The following is a 12,798-nucleotide window of genomic DNA, read 5'->3' as shown; positions in this document are numbered from 1 at the left end:
AAGTGTGGCCTTGATTTTGTGTTGACCTAGTTGTCTAATTATTTTTTATCGCAATTTAATATTCTATATTATTATTTATCTGCATAATTAGAGACTTTTGTAAAGGTAAATTAACATTGTATATTAGTTTTAGTAATTACAATTGAAATCGATACAATAAACAAAGAACAAAGCTAAAAAAACGTATTTTTTGAGTGACGAATATAGTTTTCTAAAAAAAATCATCTAAGATGTTCAAACTGAGCACCTCCTTGTTGAATACATAATAAACATCTTTTGCGCACAGAGTTACAGCGATTTATTAGGCGAACGGTGTAAGTCCAAAAGCTTGCCTAGTAGCCTTCTGTAATTCTTTTCTCGTCCCAATGGTTCTTCCCTTATAGATAAGGTCTTTTAATTTCCCCCATAAAAAAGCCGAAAGAAGGTAAATCACAGGATCTAGCAGGCCAAGATATGGGGTCCCTTGTTCCAATCCGATCTCTAAATTCTCTATTAATGGCGTTTTAATTGTAATTGGTAAAACTAATATAGAATGTTGATTTGTCTTTTCAAAAGTCTTTAATTTTACAGATAAATAATAATATAGAATATGAAATTGCGATAAAATTTAATTAGGCAACTAGGTCAACACAAAATCAAAGCCCGCTTCGATACAAAGATAAAAACCCTAATATTTCTCTCATTGTTAGAAATAAATACCCATAACTTTGTATTGTTGCAACGGGTTAAACATCAGCATTTTTTTAAGTTCATAGCCAACTATGATTTTCATTTAAATAATTATATTTTTTATTATTTCTGACAAAAAGAGCAAGTATAGAAAAAGACTGACTACGCCACTGGATTGTGCTTAAAAAAGTGCCTTAAGAACGTCTTTACAGAATTTTATTATTCCGCGAAATAAAAAAGTTATGGGCAATTTTCAAAATGGTAAAAAAATCAAAAAGACCCCGTATCTCAGTTGGCAGTGAAAATATCAACAAGCGGTTTATGCCATTAAACGTCTCTCAGAAATCGAGCCCATGATATCTACGTCGGTTTTGCTCTATCTAGTCAGGAAATAGGTTTTCCCTGTTAAAACAGACCAATTTCGACCACCCTGTACATACTTTCTTCCGAAAATGATGTCTGATTGCTAAACTTTCTCTAAATTCAGACCTCTGAACTGTTAGCCATTAGAAGTACGATGCTATCACGGCGACTGAGAGAACGGAAGTTCTACTTGTGAATTAAAATGACAATAACTGTCACTGTTTGTTTTATGCCATATTCCGTTGCAAAACCAGGTGAACGAAACCGGTAAACTACGGTGAAGAGCGGTTCATGGAAAACATCGGTTAGATACGGAACGGTTTGGTAAAATACTGGATATGTCAAATGTTGACGTTTTCTAAATTTCAATGCCTTTATTCTTCTTACGACGCCGTGTCCTTTCGAAGGTTGGCGATCCAAATAGCTAACGTCATTCTAGATACAGCCATACGAAATATGTCGATTGATGAGCAACCAAACCATCTACGAATGTCCTTTAGCCAGGAATTCTGGCGTCTGCCGATAGATCTTTTGCCCTTTACTTTGCCTTCAATTATTAATCTGAGAAGTTCATACTTTTTACCCCTCATTATGTGGCCTATGTAGCATGTTTTTCTTTCTTTGATGGTAACCATGAGTTCTTTCTGTTTTCTCATTCGATTAAGAACCTCCACATTTGAAACTCTTTGGACCCATGATATTCTTAATATACGGCGGTAAATATACATTTCGAAGGCATCTATTTTTTTTTCTAACGATATGTCAAGAGTCCAACTCTCACACCCGTACAGGAGAACTGAAAAAATGTAGCATCTGACTATGCGTACCCGTAGCTCCAAACTCAAATCTGACCTTGTGAAAAATTGTCTCATATTTATAAATGTTTTTCTAGCCTGTTCTATGCGGCTTCTAATTTCTTTCTTCGGGTCGCATTGATCATTTACAATACACCCCAAATACTTGTATGAAGACACTTGCTCTACTGGGTCACCGTTGATATCCAGGTGAATCTGCACAGGTGTTTTGGTGAATGCAAGAACCTTCGTTTTTGTGGTATTTATGAGGAGACCGCAGTTTTCACTATGCCGAACTAATTCATTCATTAGCCTCTGCAAATCTTGTTCATTCTCGGCCAGCACAACTGTATCGTCGGCATACCTGATATTATTGATCACTTTCCCGTTAATCTTAATTCCATATTTTCCAATATTCGATTCCTTCTAGAGCTTCTTTGAAGATAGCCTCTGAATATATATTAAATAAGAGCGGTGACAGCACACAGCCCTGTCTTACACCTCGTTTAATCGTGATTTCTTCTGACGATGTTCCTTCAATTTTAACCACTGCGTTTTGCTGCCAGTACAGATTTGTAATCAATCGAATTTCTTCTCTATCTATTCCGGTTGTTTTGAGGACTTCTATAAGTTTTTGATGGTTAACGCAGTCAAAGGCTTTTCTATAATCTATAAAACAAGCGATTACATTGACATTCATTTCTCTGCAACGCTGAGTGATAACGTTTAATCCGAATAACGCCTCACGAGTTTATTATAGAACTTATTTTTTACGCATTTTTAATGTATGTTTTCAATGTGTGATGTTTTTGATGTATCTATTCTCTGATTTTATGCTTGATTCTTCTTTTCAATGGAATTTAGTATTGAAAAGTACTCTATTAATGAACTGTTAAACTCGTCAAACAGCTCAAATGATGAGGATTTGCAGGTCCGTAGCCACATAGGAAACTGATCGATATTAAAATAAATCAATAATAAATAAATAGATCTAATCAATATTTATATTTTCATAGTTCACAAAACATTCATAATTACTTCTTGTCTTGCTTCTCATGATTTCGTTCAATGTTTCTAACTTGAAACAATGGCCGCATGATAAGTTTAAATGGTCCTAAAAAATGACTCTATTTAGTTAATAAAATTTCTTTACATTTACTACACACCTCCATTGCTTCTAGGAAATAATAACACAAATTTTATAAATTAAATGTGAGTTTCACTCAAACTTGCAATTTTTGCTTCATTTCTGCCACATAAATGACATTGATTGACAAACAAAACCAGAAAAACCAGCCTTACCGCGCTGCTGGTTAGTTTGGTGACAATCATGATAGATATTTCTCAGGAACCGTGTTCCGTTGTAATAAAACTTTCAGGAAACCGATAGAAACGGAACATAAAACCATAACCTTAATTTCAGGATAAATTATTTCTCTTTCTTCTTTGGGATGTCGTCTGTTGAAATCACACATTTTTACTCTGGAGATAATATATGAAAACCATATGGTTACAAACCACCCATGATTATATAATCATTTACTCCTATCAACTCCCGATAAAATTTATATTTGTTTATTATTTTCGCCAAGATAAAAAAATAATCTTATCGTCCGATTTCGACGTTTTTTCTCTCTTTCTTTGTTTTATCTCATTAAGAAAAATTCTTTTTTTTCTTGGCACGGGTCCTGGGATTCTCAAGGGGGTCTAAATTTAGACCGATTTCGAAAAGTTTTGCGAAAGTTTCATTTAATACGTTCAGTTGCACGTATCTATAAGCCCAGTGCGCGATATTTTCGTCTTTTTTTCACCTGAGAAAATAAACAAAACCTTGCGATTCAGGTATGTTTTTGTTTACGCCGAGAGTAGTTCAGATACACTATAGTTTCTTATTGTTTGATTTTCTGAAGAGTTTAAGCTACTTATGCGTTTATTTTATTTATATATTTGAATTATTATTATTTTTAAATCAATTCCATTTTTTTAAATTAATAAGCTACATACAAAAACATACATTTTTTTACGTTGTTGGTAGTTTAAACACACCATATCTTCTGGAAATTGATATTTCGCTATATACTCTTACTAAGAATAAGGAAACATTTTAGACTATGAGTCTATCAGAATATGAAATATCCATTTTTTTTAGAAATGAACTCACCACAAAGGTAGATATAGTATTTGCTTCATATCTTATTGAGATCTTTTGTTAAACATATCCAGTACAAAACAAAGAAGATGAAGAATATTGAAATATGCTGATGATGAATGCATATGTTGGTTATTTGGTTTATAACATCAGTTGATGTTACCCGCCAAGACATAAAAATAAACAAAATATCTGAATTAAAACAGAATAATGAAAACTTGGTTATTATTATTAAAATTATTTCCAATTTTGTTACATGGTTGGGGTATATTTTAATATTTGCTGGGATTTTGTATGATAATAAACTTGTTTACATAGCAGTTTTAGAGTTTCTCATATTTTGATTTTATTTCATTTGGTCTAAAATAGCTAGCAAAGTTGGAAAATGTAATCGTATTGACGTTATGATGAAATAACCCACGCTTTTACTTATAAATAAATCCTTACGTTTTACACCAACAGTATTTTTGATTGTATATTACTTTTACTACTGTATTTGTATAGTAATAGTACCTATATTGTTTTATTAGGAGTACAAAATGTCATTTTTATTCCGAATAAATCCAATTTCAAACAATTTTTAACAATAATATACTATTCTATAACATTCATTTATTTACAATTTTGGTTTGACAATAATATAATATGTACTCTTTTGTGAACCATTTTGGCAAAAAAATCCCGTTCAATTAAGATGGCTTAAAAATAATCTCAAGTGGGTATCAATAATATTCAATGATTCATATAAATCTCTTTATTATAGCATCTGAGAGGCAGTATTATAAATGTTGTGAATTGTTTTTATGAATTGCAACTGTATTATTTTATTTATTTTAAAATAAGTAAAGTTGTGATTTGTTAAAGGATTTTAGAAAATATCTTAAAAAATTACAACCTGCTTACATATACTGCAAGACTTTTTGTATACAATCAAACATATTCGCTGTCAAACATTTTGAGAAGGCTTTCGATAAACTTCAACATCATAGACTAATTGAAATACTTTAAGGCATGAATATTGATAGCCGAGATATCAGGATAATAGCAAATCTTTATTGGGGGCAAACAGCGAAGGTTATAGTGGACGACCAACTTTCTGATGAAGTGAAGATTCTGAGTGGCGTTCGTCAAGGATGTATACTTTCTCCGCTATTGTTTAATATACAGGCCCGGCAATGGATCTCTAGGCATAGGAATTACATGCATTGGAATGAAACGCCTATAAAAAGTCTATGCTTAAACAGAGATGGACAACAACTTCCCCGTTTCCACTTCCACTACGACTGTCTACTTAGACAAACTCCAATAAGATAACAAATTTTGGAAATTCCGCCACCTGTAGAGTCTATGGCCTGAAAATGAACCCTAAGAAAACTAAATTTATGATAATCACTAAGAGAGAAGATGTCCAAGCCAATGTTCCAATAGATGATATACACCTATGGAGAGAGTACAAAAATATAAATATCTAGGCAGTTGGTTGACCGAAAACTTGGATCAATCAGCAGAAATAAAAGCTCGAATAGAAATAGCCATCGCCAGAGCATCCTTTGTAAAACTCAAAAAATGTCTGTGCAGTGGAGACATCAACTTAAAGCTTAGATTAAGAATGCTAAAGGGTTACATATTCGCAACTCTACTCTATGGTTCAGAGGCTTGGACACTTAAAAAGGCCGAAATGGAGTAGCTTGAGGCATTCGAAAGATGGTGTTATCGGCGTATGCTGAGAATTGCATGGACTGACAAGGTTACAAATGTAGAACTGCGACGCAGAATTCAGAAGGACGAAGAGGTGATTAACACCCTTAAAAAGAGAAAACTTGAGTACTTTGGGCACATTATGAGAGGACCTAAATATGACCTGCTGCAGAACATAATAGAAGGAAAGATAAAGGGCAGAAGGAGCCAAGGAAGAAGAAGAACATCATAGCTCAAGAATTTGAGAGAATGGTTTGGAATAACTTCAAACCAGTTATTCAGAAGAGCTGTTAATAAAGTTAGAATTGCCATGATGATTTCCAACCTCCATTAGGAGATGGAACCCGAAGAAGAAGAAGATATTCGCTGTATTCTTTTCAAAATTAAAATTAATTATTACCAAAACTTTTTACTATAAATATTTTGATGACAGAAAATCAATTCATAAGTCTTTTTTGAATGCTCAGTTTTATTATTTGTTTGTTATTATTATTTACTAATTTTCTGAATTCTAGACGTGTGTATTTTTCTAAAATAATTAATTTCCTAATATCTTTAGTATATATATATGCATGCGGGTGTTATTACGACTAGTGTCGTTTCCCGCTCCTCGACTTCCATAAATTCCGGTCCCACCAGTCGCCATTTCTCAGTTGTCTTTCAAGCATGGCTTCCTGAACATCATTCTGCCATGTTCTTGCTGGTCTTCCACGTTTTCTTCTCTCTACTGGGATCCAGTCCCATACTCTCTTGGGTATTCTTAAATCATCCATTCTTTGAAGGTGGCCAAACCATAGCAATCGCTTGGATTCTATGGTATCCAAGATAGTACCATTTACTTGCATTTCCTCTCTTATACAAACATTTGTTACGTGATCTAGGCGAGATGTTCTGTTACTACGCCTCCAATAGTCCATTTCAAGTGCAAGTAATCTATCCTTGTTTCTCCTTGTGAGTTCCCACGTCTTCGATCCGTAGGTATTTATAGTCTATAAAATGAATAACTTTGAATTTTGACCGTTATTTTTTACCAACATGGCAAATATAAAATCCCTCTATCAAAAAAGTAACTGATATTCTTTAAGTATTCTTTAAATTGAGTGCCTGAACGAATCAGATAGGTAACTCTTTTTACTTACGTGAAATAGAAAAGGAAAATAATAAAACAAGTGACAGTTCTTCCTCTTCTTGCAAAAATCAACACGAAATGGCATAATTGTCAAAAGTAAAATGTCATCAGCTTTTGACATTTCTAAATATCAGACCAATTCCGTCTGTAATAGAACAGCCTCGGAGCGAGATTTATGACGTCACGCTAATTAGATACGGATTAATAAATATGTTGTAGAATACATGGAAAACATAATTATTCCTCGTATTTTTGGTTTGTATTTTAAAAATGATATAGTTTACATGAAATATACATAATATACAGTTAATAAATATAATATATACCTATTTATAGTAATAAATACTTTGGCAAATAAACTATGAACCATACAAATGCAGCAAATGTTTTACAATATACATATAATGAATAGGTACATAAGATATTGGGTAAAATGTAAAATATATTTTAAATTTTGGGGCTTGAAAATCGATCTAATTGAACAAAAAACATTCAATATATACTAATTATTATTTGTATTCACAAAATTTATATGTACATATATTTTGCAAGTATCAATGTTCGAAAAATTATATTTGCATTCGCATTTTTTCTATGATATTGTATTAATATCATAGAAAAAATGCGTCAGCGATGGCTATGAAATAAAGATCGCTGTCATTTTATAATGTAAAATTAATCTGAAATTTTTGATTTTCTTGGGATTTAGGTTCGCGAAAAACGCTGATTAAGTTTTTATTAGGTTTTTCATTATTTTTTTGGTTTAAAAAAAACTTTTCGGCTAACATTATAGCCTTCATCAGTGTTGTGTCATATAAAAATATAGTGTCGAATATAATCCAAAAAATTGCATATAAAATATGCACACCAAACCAAACCACATAATGTTTACTGCAATTAATAAACTAATATAAACTTGTCAAAAGATGACCACATATTTTTTAAAATTATTATTCTTAACACTAAAACTATCTACATTGACTATGGAGTACGATTTCAGCCATAGTCAAATATAAGGAATAGTTATGTTAGCGTGACGTCATAAATCTCGCTCAGAGGCTGTTCTATTAGAGACGGCATTGCGTCAGCATGGTCGCAAGTTGCTAACGTAATAAAATTAACACTAGAAAAGCCCGGGGAATCTATCCTTGTTTCTCCTTGTGAGTTCCCACGTCTCCGATCCGTAGGTACAAACAGATTCAAAGATAGAGTTGTACATCATCTGTTTCGTTCTTCTTGAAATCTTTAGTAGATATAATTTAAAAAATCATCTTTTAAATACAGTCTGATAAACAGATCTGAACCAACATGAAAGCATGACCGATTTCATTCATAAAATATCCAAGGTGTAGTGTTTGTATATTATACTAGTATAACAATAATATGCTAGTGTATGTGATATTTTTATAGTAGTCATTATTTCCACTAATTCCAGTGATGGTCATAAAATTGGAGGTAGCAATGGCCAATAGACAAATGTTATGCGCATAGCTACCACCTGGTAATGAAGTGTGCGAAAAACTCCACCAATTAGGTTGGTTGATTTCGGGATGCCTTGCCATGATAAATTTTCTCAGCATTGCCGGTGTGTCCGAAGCGAATGATATCTTTAGGAAATATTTATCTTTTGTAATAGACAAAACGATTAACTAAATAACAACAATACATATAACAAGAACTACGTTAAAATACTCAGCAGCCTATATATGATTAAATATACTGGAACGAGCTAAAAATATATTAAATTTATAGGTAACATTGAGCAATTTTATTTTACTCTTAAATAGTAGACAAAATAGAATTTTTTACTCGCAGTCCTTTCGCTGCTTCAGATCCGTTTGTCAGATAATACATAACTCTATTTTTTAACAACAACTTGATATCAAATTATACGTATATTTTTCTTTTTGCAGTCGCAATCTTGTCAACCACACAAGCCCTAGACACGCCTCCCAATCTGAGGATCACTCTCCCCGCCCCTCTCAGTTTTCTTACCACGCCCACAGCACTCTGTCAGGCTCGTCCCGATCACTGGACGCCGCCACCTTTGATTTCACATCGCCGTTAGAGAATGAGAGTCGCCTAAACTCCTTCCTGTCATCGTCTTTCCAAACTGTAAGTACTACTGTATTATTTATTTATTATACAGGGTTGTTCACCACATACGATACGGAGTATTGTATCGAAACGATTAGATTTTTACAAATTGTAAGTTTTGGGTTCGTTCAAGGACTATTAGAGCTACAATTTAAAAATATTTTTACAATATACAGAGTGTCCTAAATAAATAAAAAATGTTATAGTATTTTTTTAAATGGAACACTCTGTATATTATTCTATTTTTAGATACTACGATTGAAATAAAGGTAAATTTGATTAAGGTTTACCGCATTTTAATCTTAACGTTTTTGAAATATGTACGCTTTTGTCAAAATTCAGTAACAATTTTAATGCTTCATTTCTCTAGGTTTATTTAAGTTTTTTAAACCAAATATTATACTGAAGTTACTATGTTACTAATTTTTTTGCTGCAATAATAAAATTATACTACCTTTTACAGAGTGTCTAAAAATTTATTTTAAATAATTACTAGTTTTAAACGGCAATAACTTGTTTAATTTAAATGGAACACTCTGTATATTTTAGGAGAATCAAATGCATAATTTAATTGTCTATCAAATTGCATTATACCATTTTTTACCTATCTCTTCAACTTTTCGTAGAAAATGCATTTTCTTATAATTTAGACCTCATTTGTCAATATACCCATGGAATATTGACATTTTAGATTATTTTTAAAGATGTAATAAATGTTTAAAGAGTACCAGATACTAATATTGTCGATATAGTTCGATTAAGTGAACAATGCAGCGAACGGCTTATATAATAGTGTAAGAAAAGAGATAAAAATAAAGAAAATATTACACATTTGGGATTATTTCGAATTTTTGTTTAAAATATTGTCTTTTGCAGGTGGGCGTGTCTCCAGAAAGCCCTGTCTGTCACAAAACTTCTTCTGATTCCGCTTTCCAATCGCTGGGCGACGGACTAGAGTTAGAAGAACCTCCAGAAGAAACTGAAGAGTCAGATATGTCGTTGGCGAGCCAGATGAGAAGTTTGGCCGAAGAGGCGAAGAAAAAACGACAGGAGAGAGGTAAAATATTAATGTTTTCTATTAAATCTGTATAGATATGTTAATATTATGTCTACGAATGGTTATTTTACGCAGCTTTTGTAAGAGACAAATAAGGAATATCTTTAATTATATTTCTCATCAAGATAAATATAGTGTGATTCACGTTAGACGTTTATGGAGAACCGGTGAATTTTTTTGAAAATTTGGATTTTTACATAAAGGCACCTGCTTCATCTTTCTAAAATATTTTCAGCATTACAATGTTGCCGCATCATTTGAAAAGTGGTAGCATCTTTCTTATTTTTAATGGAACACCCGGTATATTATTACATTGTTCTGTTATATTCTATTATACTAACCTATACCTAGCTCTAATAGTTTTTAAGATAAAAAAATAAAACGTGTAAAATTGACAAAAACATGATCGTGAGTAAAATCATAAATTAAACATGTTTAAAGTTGAAATTTGGGTTATAAGTTATTGTTAATCTGAGGTTATAAGTTAACGAAGTCAATATATTTGATCTGTCTAAATAAACCAGTTGGATATTAACACAGACTAACCTAAACAGATGCGACAAACAATGCAAATGTGAAAATTACATTTTGGCGAATGCGCCAGGCTCATTTTTTCAGTTATATTTATCATATAGGCGAATTTTACAGTGGACCAGCAAAGTAACCTCCATTCGTTTACTAAGAAGCCACGCCTCCTTTGTGAAGAAAATAGAGAGGGAATTTTGTAGTTCGGAATCAAATAGAGATGATTTTAATTTCATTAGTTTTTTTTTCAATTTTTGATACATTCACAATAATTAATAATAACTAAAAAATATTAATATATTTTAAAAAAAGGTTTTTTACTATTAGATATTTTTATGTATTTCTTAATAAGAACCAAAAATAATATATTAACTATCTAATATAATATTTTAACTATACAGGGTGTCCCAGAAATAAGTGCAAGTATTTTAAGGGGTGGTAGATCTTGATAAAAGAAATATATTTTCACTTTATCGTTTTTCAAATGAGTCCAAAATAGCGGAGTTATTTTACTTTGAAAATTTCCAAAAAAATGATTTTTGTTAAAATTTTGAGAACCACTGGATCTTTTCTGGATTTTCTTTCCTGTAAATTTAATCTAATAAATATGTTGCCCTATTATCAATAAATTATGGTTTTTAACTAAAAACTAATCCATAAACGTCTAATGTGCCATGGCCGTGAATCACCCTGTATATTAGTAACAAGCTGTCGATTTTATAAAAATGCACTTGCTTTCTTTTTTCAGATCAAAACATATCTGAACGCCGTGGCATCCTCAAACAGCCACACCCTAGCGACGCCTCTTCCCCTTTACCGCGTCGCAGTCAGTCGTTCGCGTCGGCTCGTCCCGCCCTCCGTAGGCGTGACTCCCCGCCCGCCGAAACTACACGATTAGATTCGTTCCCACTCGAGTCGTCTCGGGCGGAATCGGCCTTTCGTAAAGTGAAACCGAGTCGAACGGAGACCGCGACAGACAAAGACGACGAAGGCATTTCGTGTAACGATTCCGGATCGGATTCGGAAACGTCAGAAGTGAAGGGGCGTGTCCAGCGGAACAAAGGCGGAGCTCTGGACGATACGTCGGAGGGTGAGAGTTCGGGCGGTAGGGAGGTGAAAAGTATCTTCAGGCACGAGAATAGCCGATTGGGATTGAATTTCAAGTAAGTAGAAAAATGTGCTATTTACATTTTGTATGGGTGGAGGGAGATTTTTAAACTTTTTTGAACTTTTAATGGAAAAAAATCAAAATTAAAAAATATTTTTTTAAAACTTCTCCATTACAGTGGATTTATTATCCTAGTCCTCTCCTAATTTGTAGACGATCTATATTAAGGCTATTTACATTTTGTATGGGTGGAGGGAGATTTTTAAACTTTTTTGAACTTTTAATGGAAAAAAAATCAAAATTAAAAAATATTTTTTAAAACTCCTCTATTACAGTAGATTTATTATCCTAGTCCTCTCCTAATTTATAGACGATCTATATTAAGTTTCTACGTGATTGATCAACGGGTCAAATACAAAAGTTAAGCGTATTGAATTAATTTATATTAAGTCACTCTTTATTTTCTTTAGGGTATATGATACATTGCAGATACACTGTATGTACTGTTTTGGTTATTTTTTAAGCTTCAGTCTTGTGGGATGTCAAAAATCACTTACATCATAACTAAATTTAATCAAAAAATGAAAAATGTTTAAGCAAAAGTGTTTATATTTTAATAAGCTTTATTTTTTTAATATGTCTTAAAAGGATGTGTGTGATGTGACACACTCTCTATTTGACACTTAGTAAAGTCATATATGCATATCGGGAATGTATTGGAGTATATACCCCGAAACACAACGTCAAATTTTGCCTAATTTTGAAAAAATATTAATACGACATGGCGATAAAAAGTACAACATGCTCCATTTTTTTTACTACATTGTCTTGTATAATTAATGTTATGATACGTTATTAACAATATAAATATTTAATTAGGAATTGAGCCGAGACCATGACCAGATTTTGAGAGGACATAATCATTTTCATTTCTTTTCTTAGAGTTGTTTTTTAGATGTCTTGGGTTTGGGTTATTATTGTGGAAAATAAATGTGTTTGTTTTCCTCTATAATTACTATTATTAAAAAACATACTTTTTTAGATTTGTACTCTTTTTGTCAGAATAGCAGCAAATATCATCACTTTCGGATAATTGTAATTTTACTTGTGTATAATGAGCGAAGAATCAAAACTGTTGGCCAATGCCAAGCCATAAATATTTGCTAAACATATTTTTATGGTTGGTTATTATGGCTGGCCGTAAAAAAT

General features: G+C 32.3%; 1 protein-coding gene across 3 annotated transcripts in view; it reads left to right on the top strand.

Moving 5' to 3' along the window:
- The window catches only part of LOC115889648 (nucleolar protein dao-5-like), a 260,773-nt gene extending 249,093 nt beyond the window's left edge, over positions 1-11,680 (top strand). For all 3 annotated transcript variants that reach the window (XM_030909703.1, XM_030909704.1, XM_030909702.1), the window contains exons 12-14: positions 8,716-8,917; positions 9,776-9,956; positions 11,230-11,680. In XM_030909703.1, coding sequence (XP_030765563.1) covers positions 8,716-8,917; positions 9,776-9,956; positions 11,230-11,648 — 802 coding nt within the window. In that variant the 3' untranslated portion in view covers positions 11,649-11,680. The remainder of the gene's footprint in view (positions 1-8,715; positions 8,918-9,775; positions 9,957-11,229) is intronic.
- The last annotated feature ends 1,118 nt before the right edge of the window (positions 11,681-12,798 follow it).

Source organism: Sitophilus oryzae, unplaced genomic scaffold (assembly GCF_002938485.1).
Source record: "Sitophilus oryzae breed Bouriz unplaced genomic scaffold, Soryzae_2.0 scaffold_817_pilon_pilon, whole genome shotgun sequence".
Lineage (NCBI taxonomy): Eukaryota > Metazoa > Arthropoda > Insecta > Coleoptera > Curculionidae > Sitophilus > Sitophilus oryzae.
This window is presented reverse-complemented; position numbering and strand designations above follow the sequence as displayed.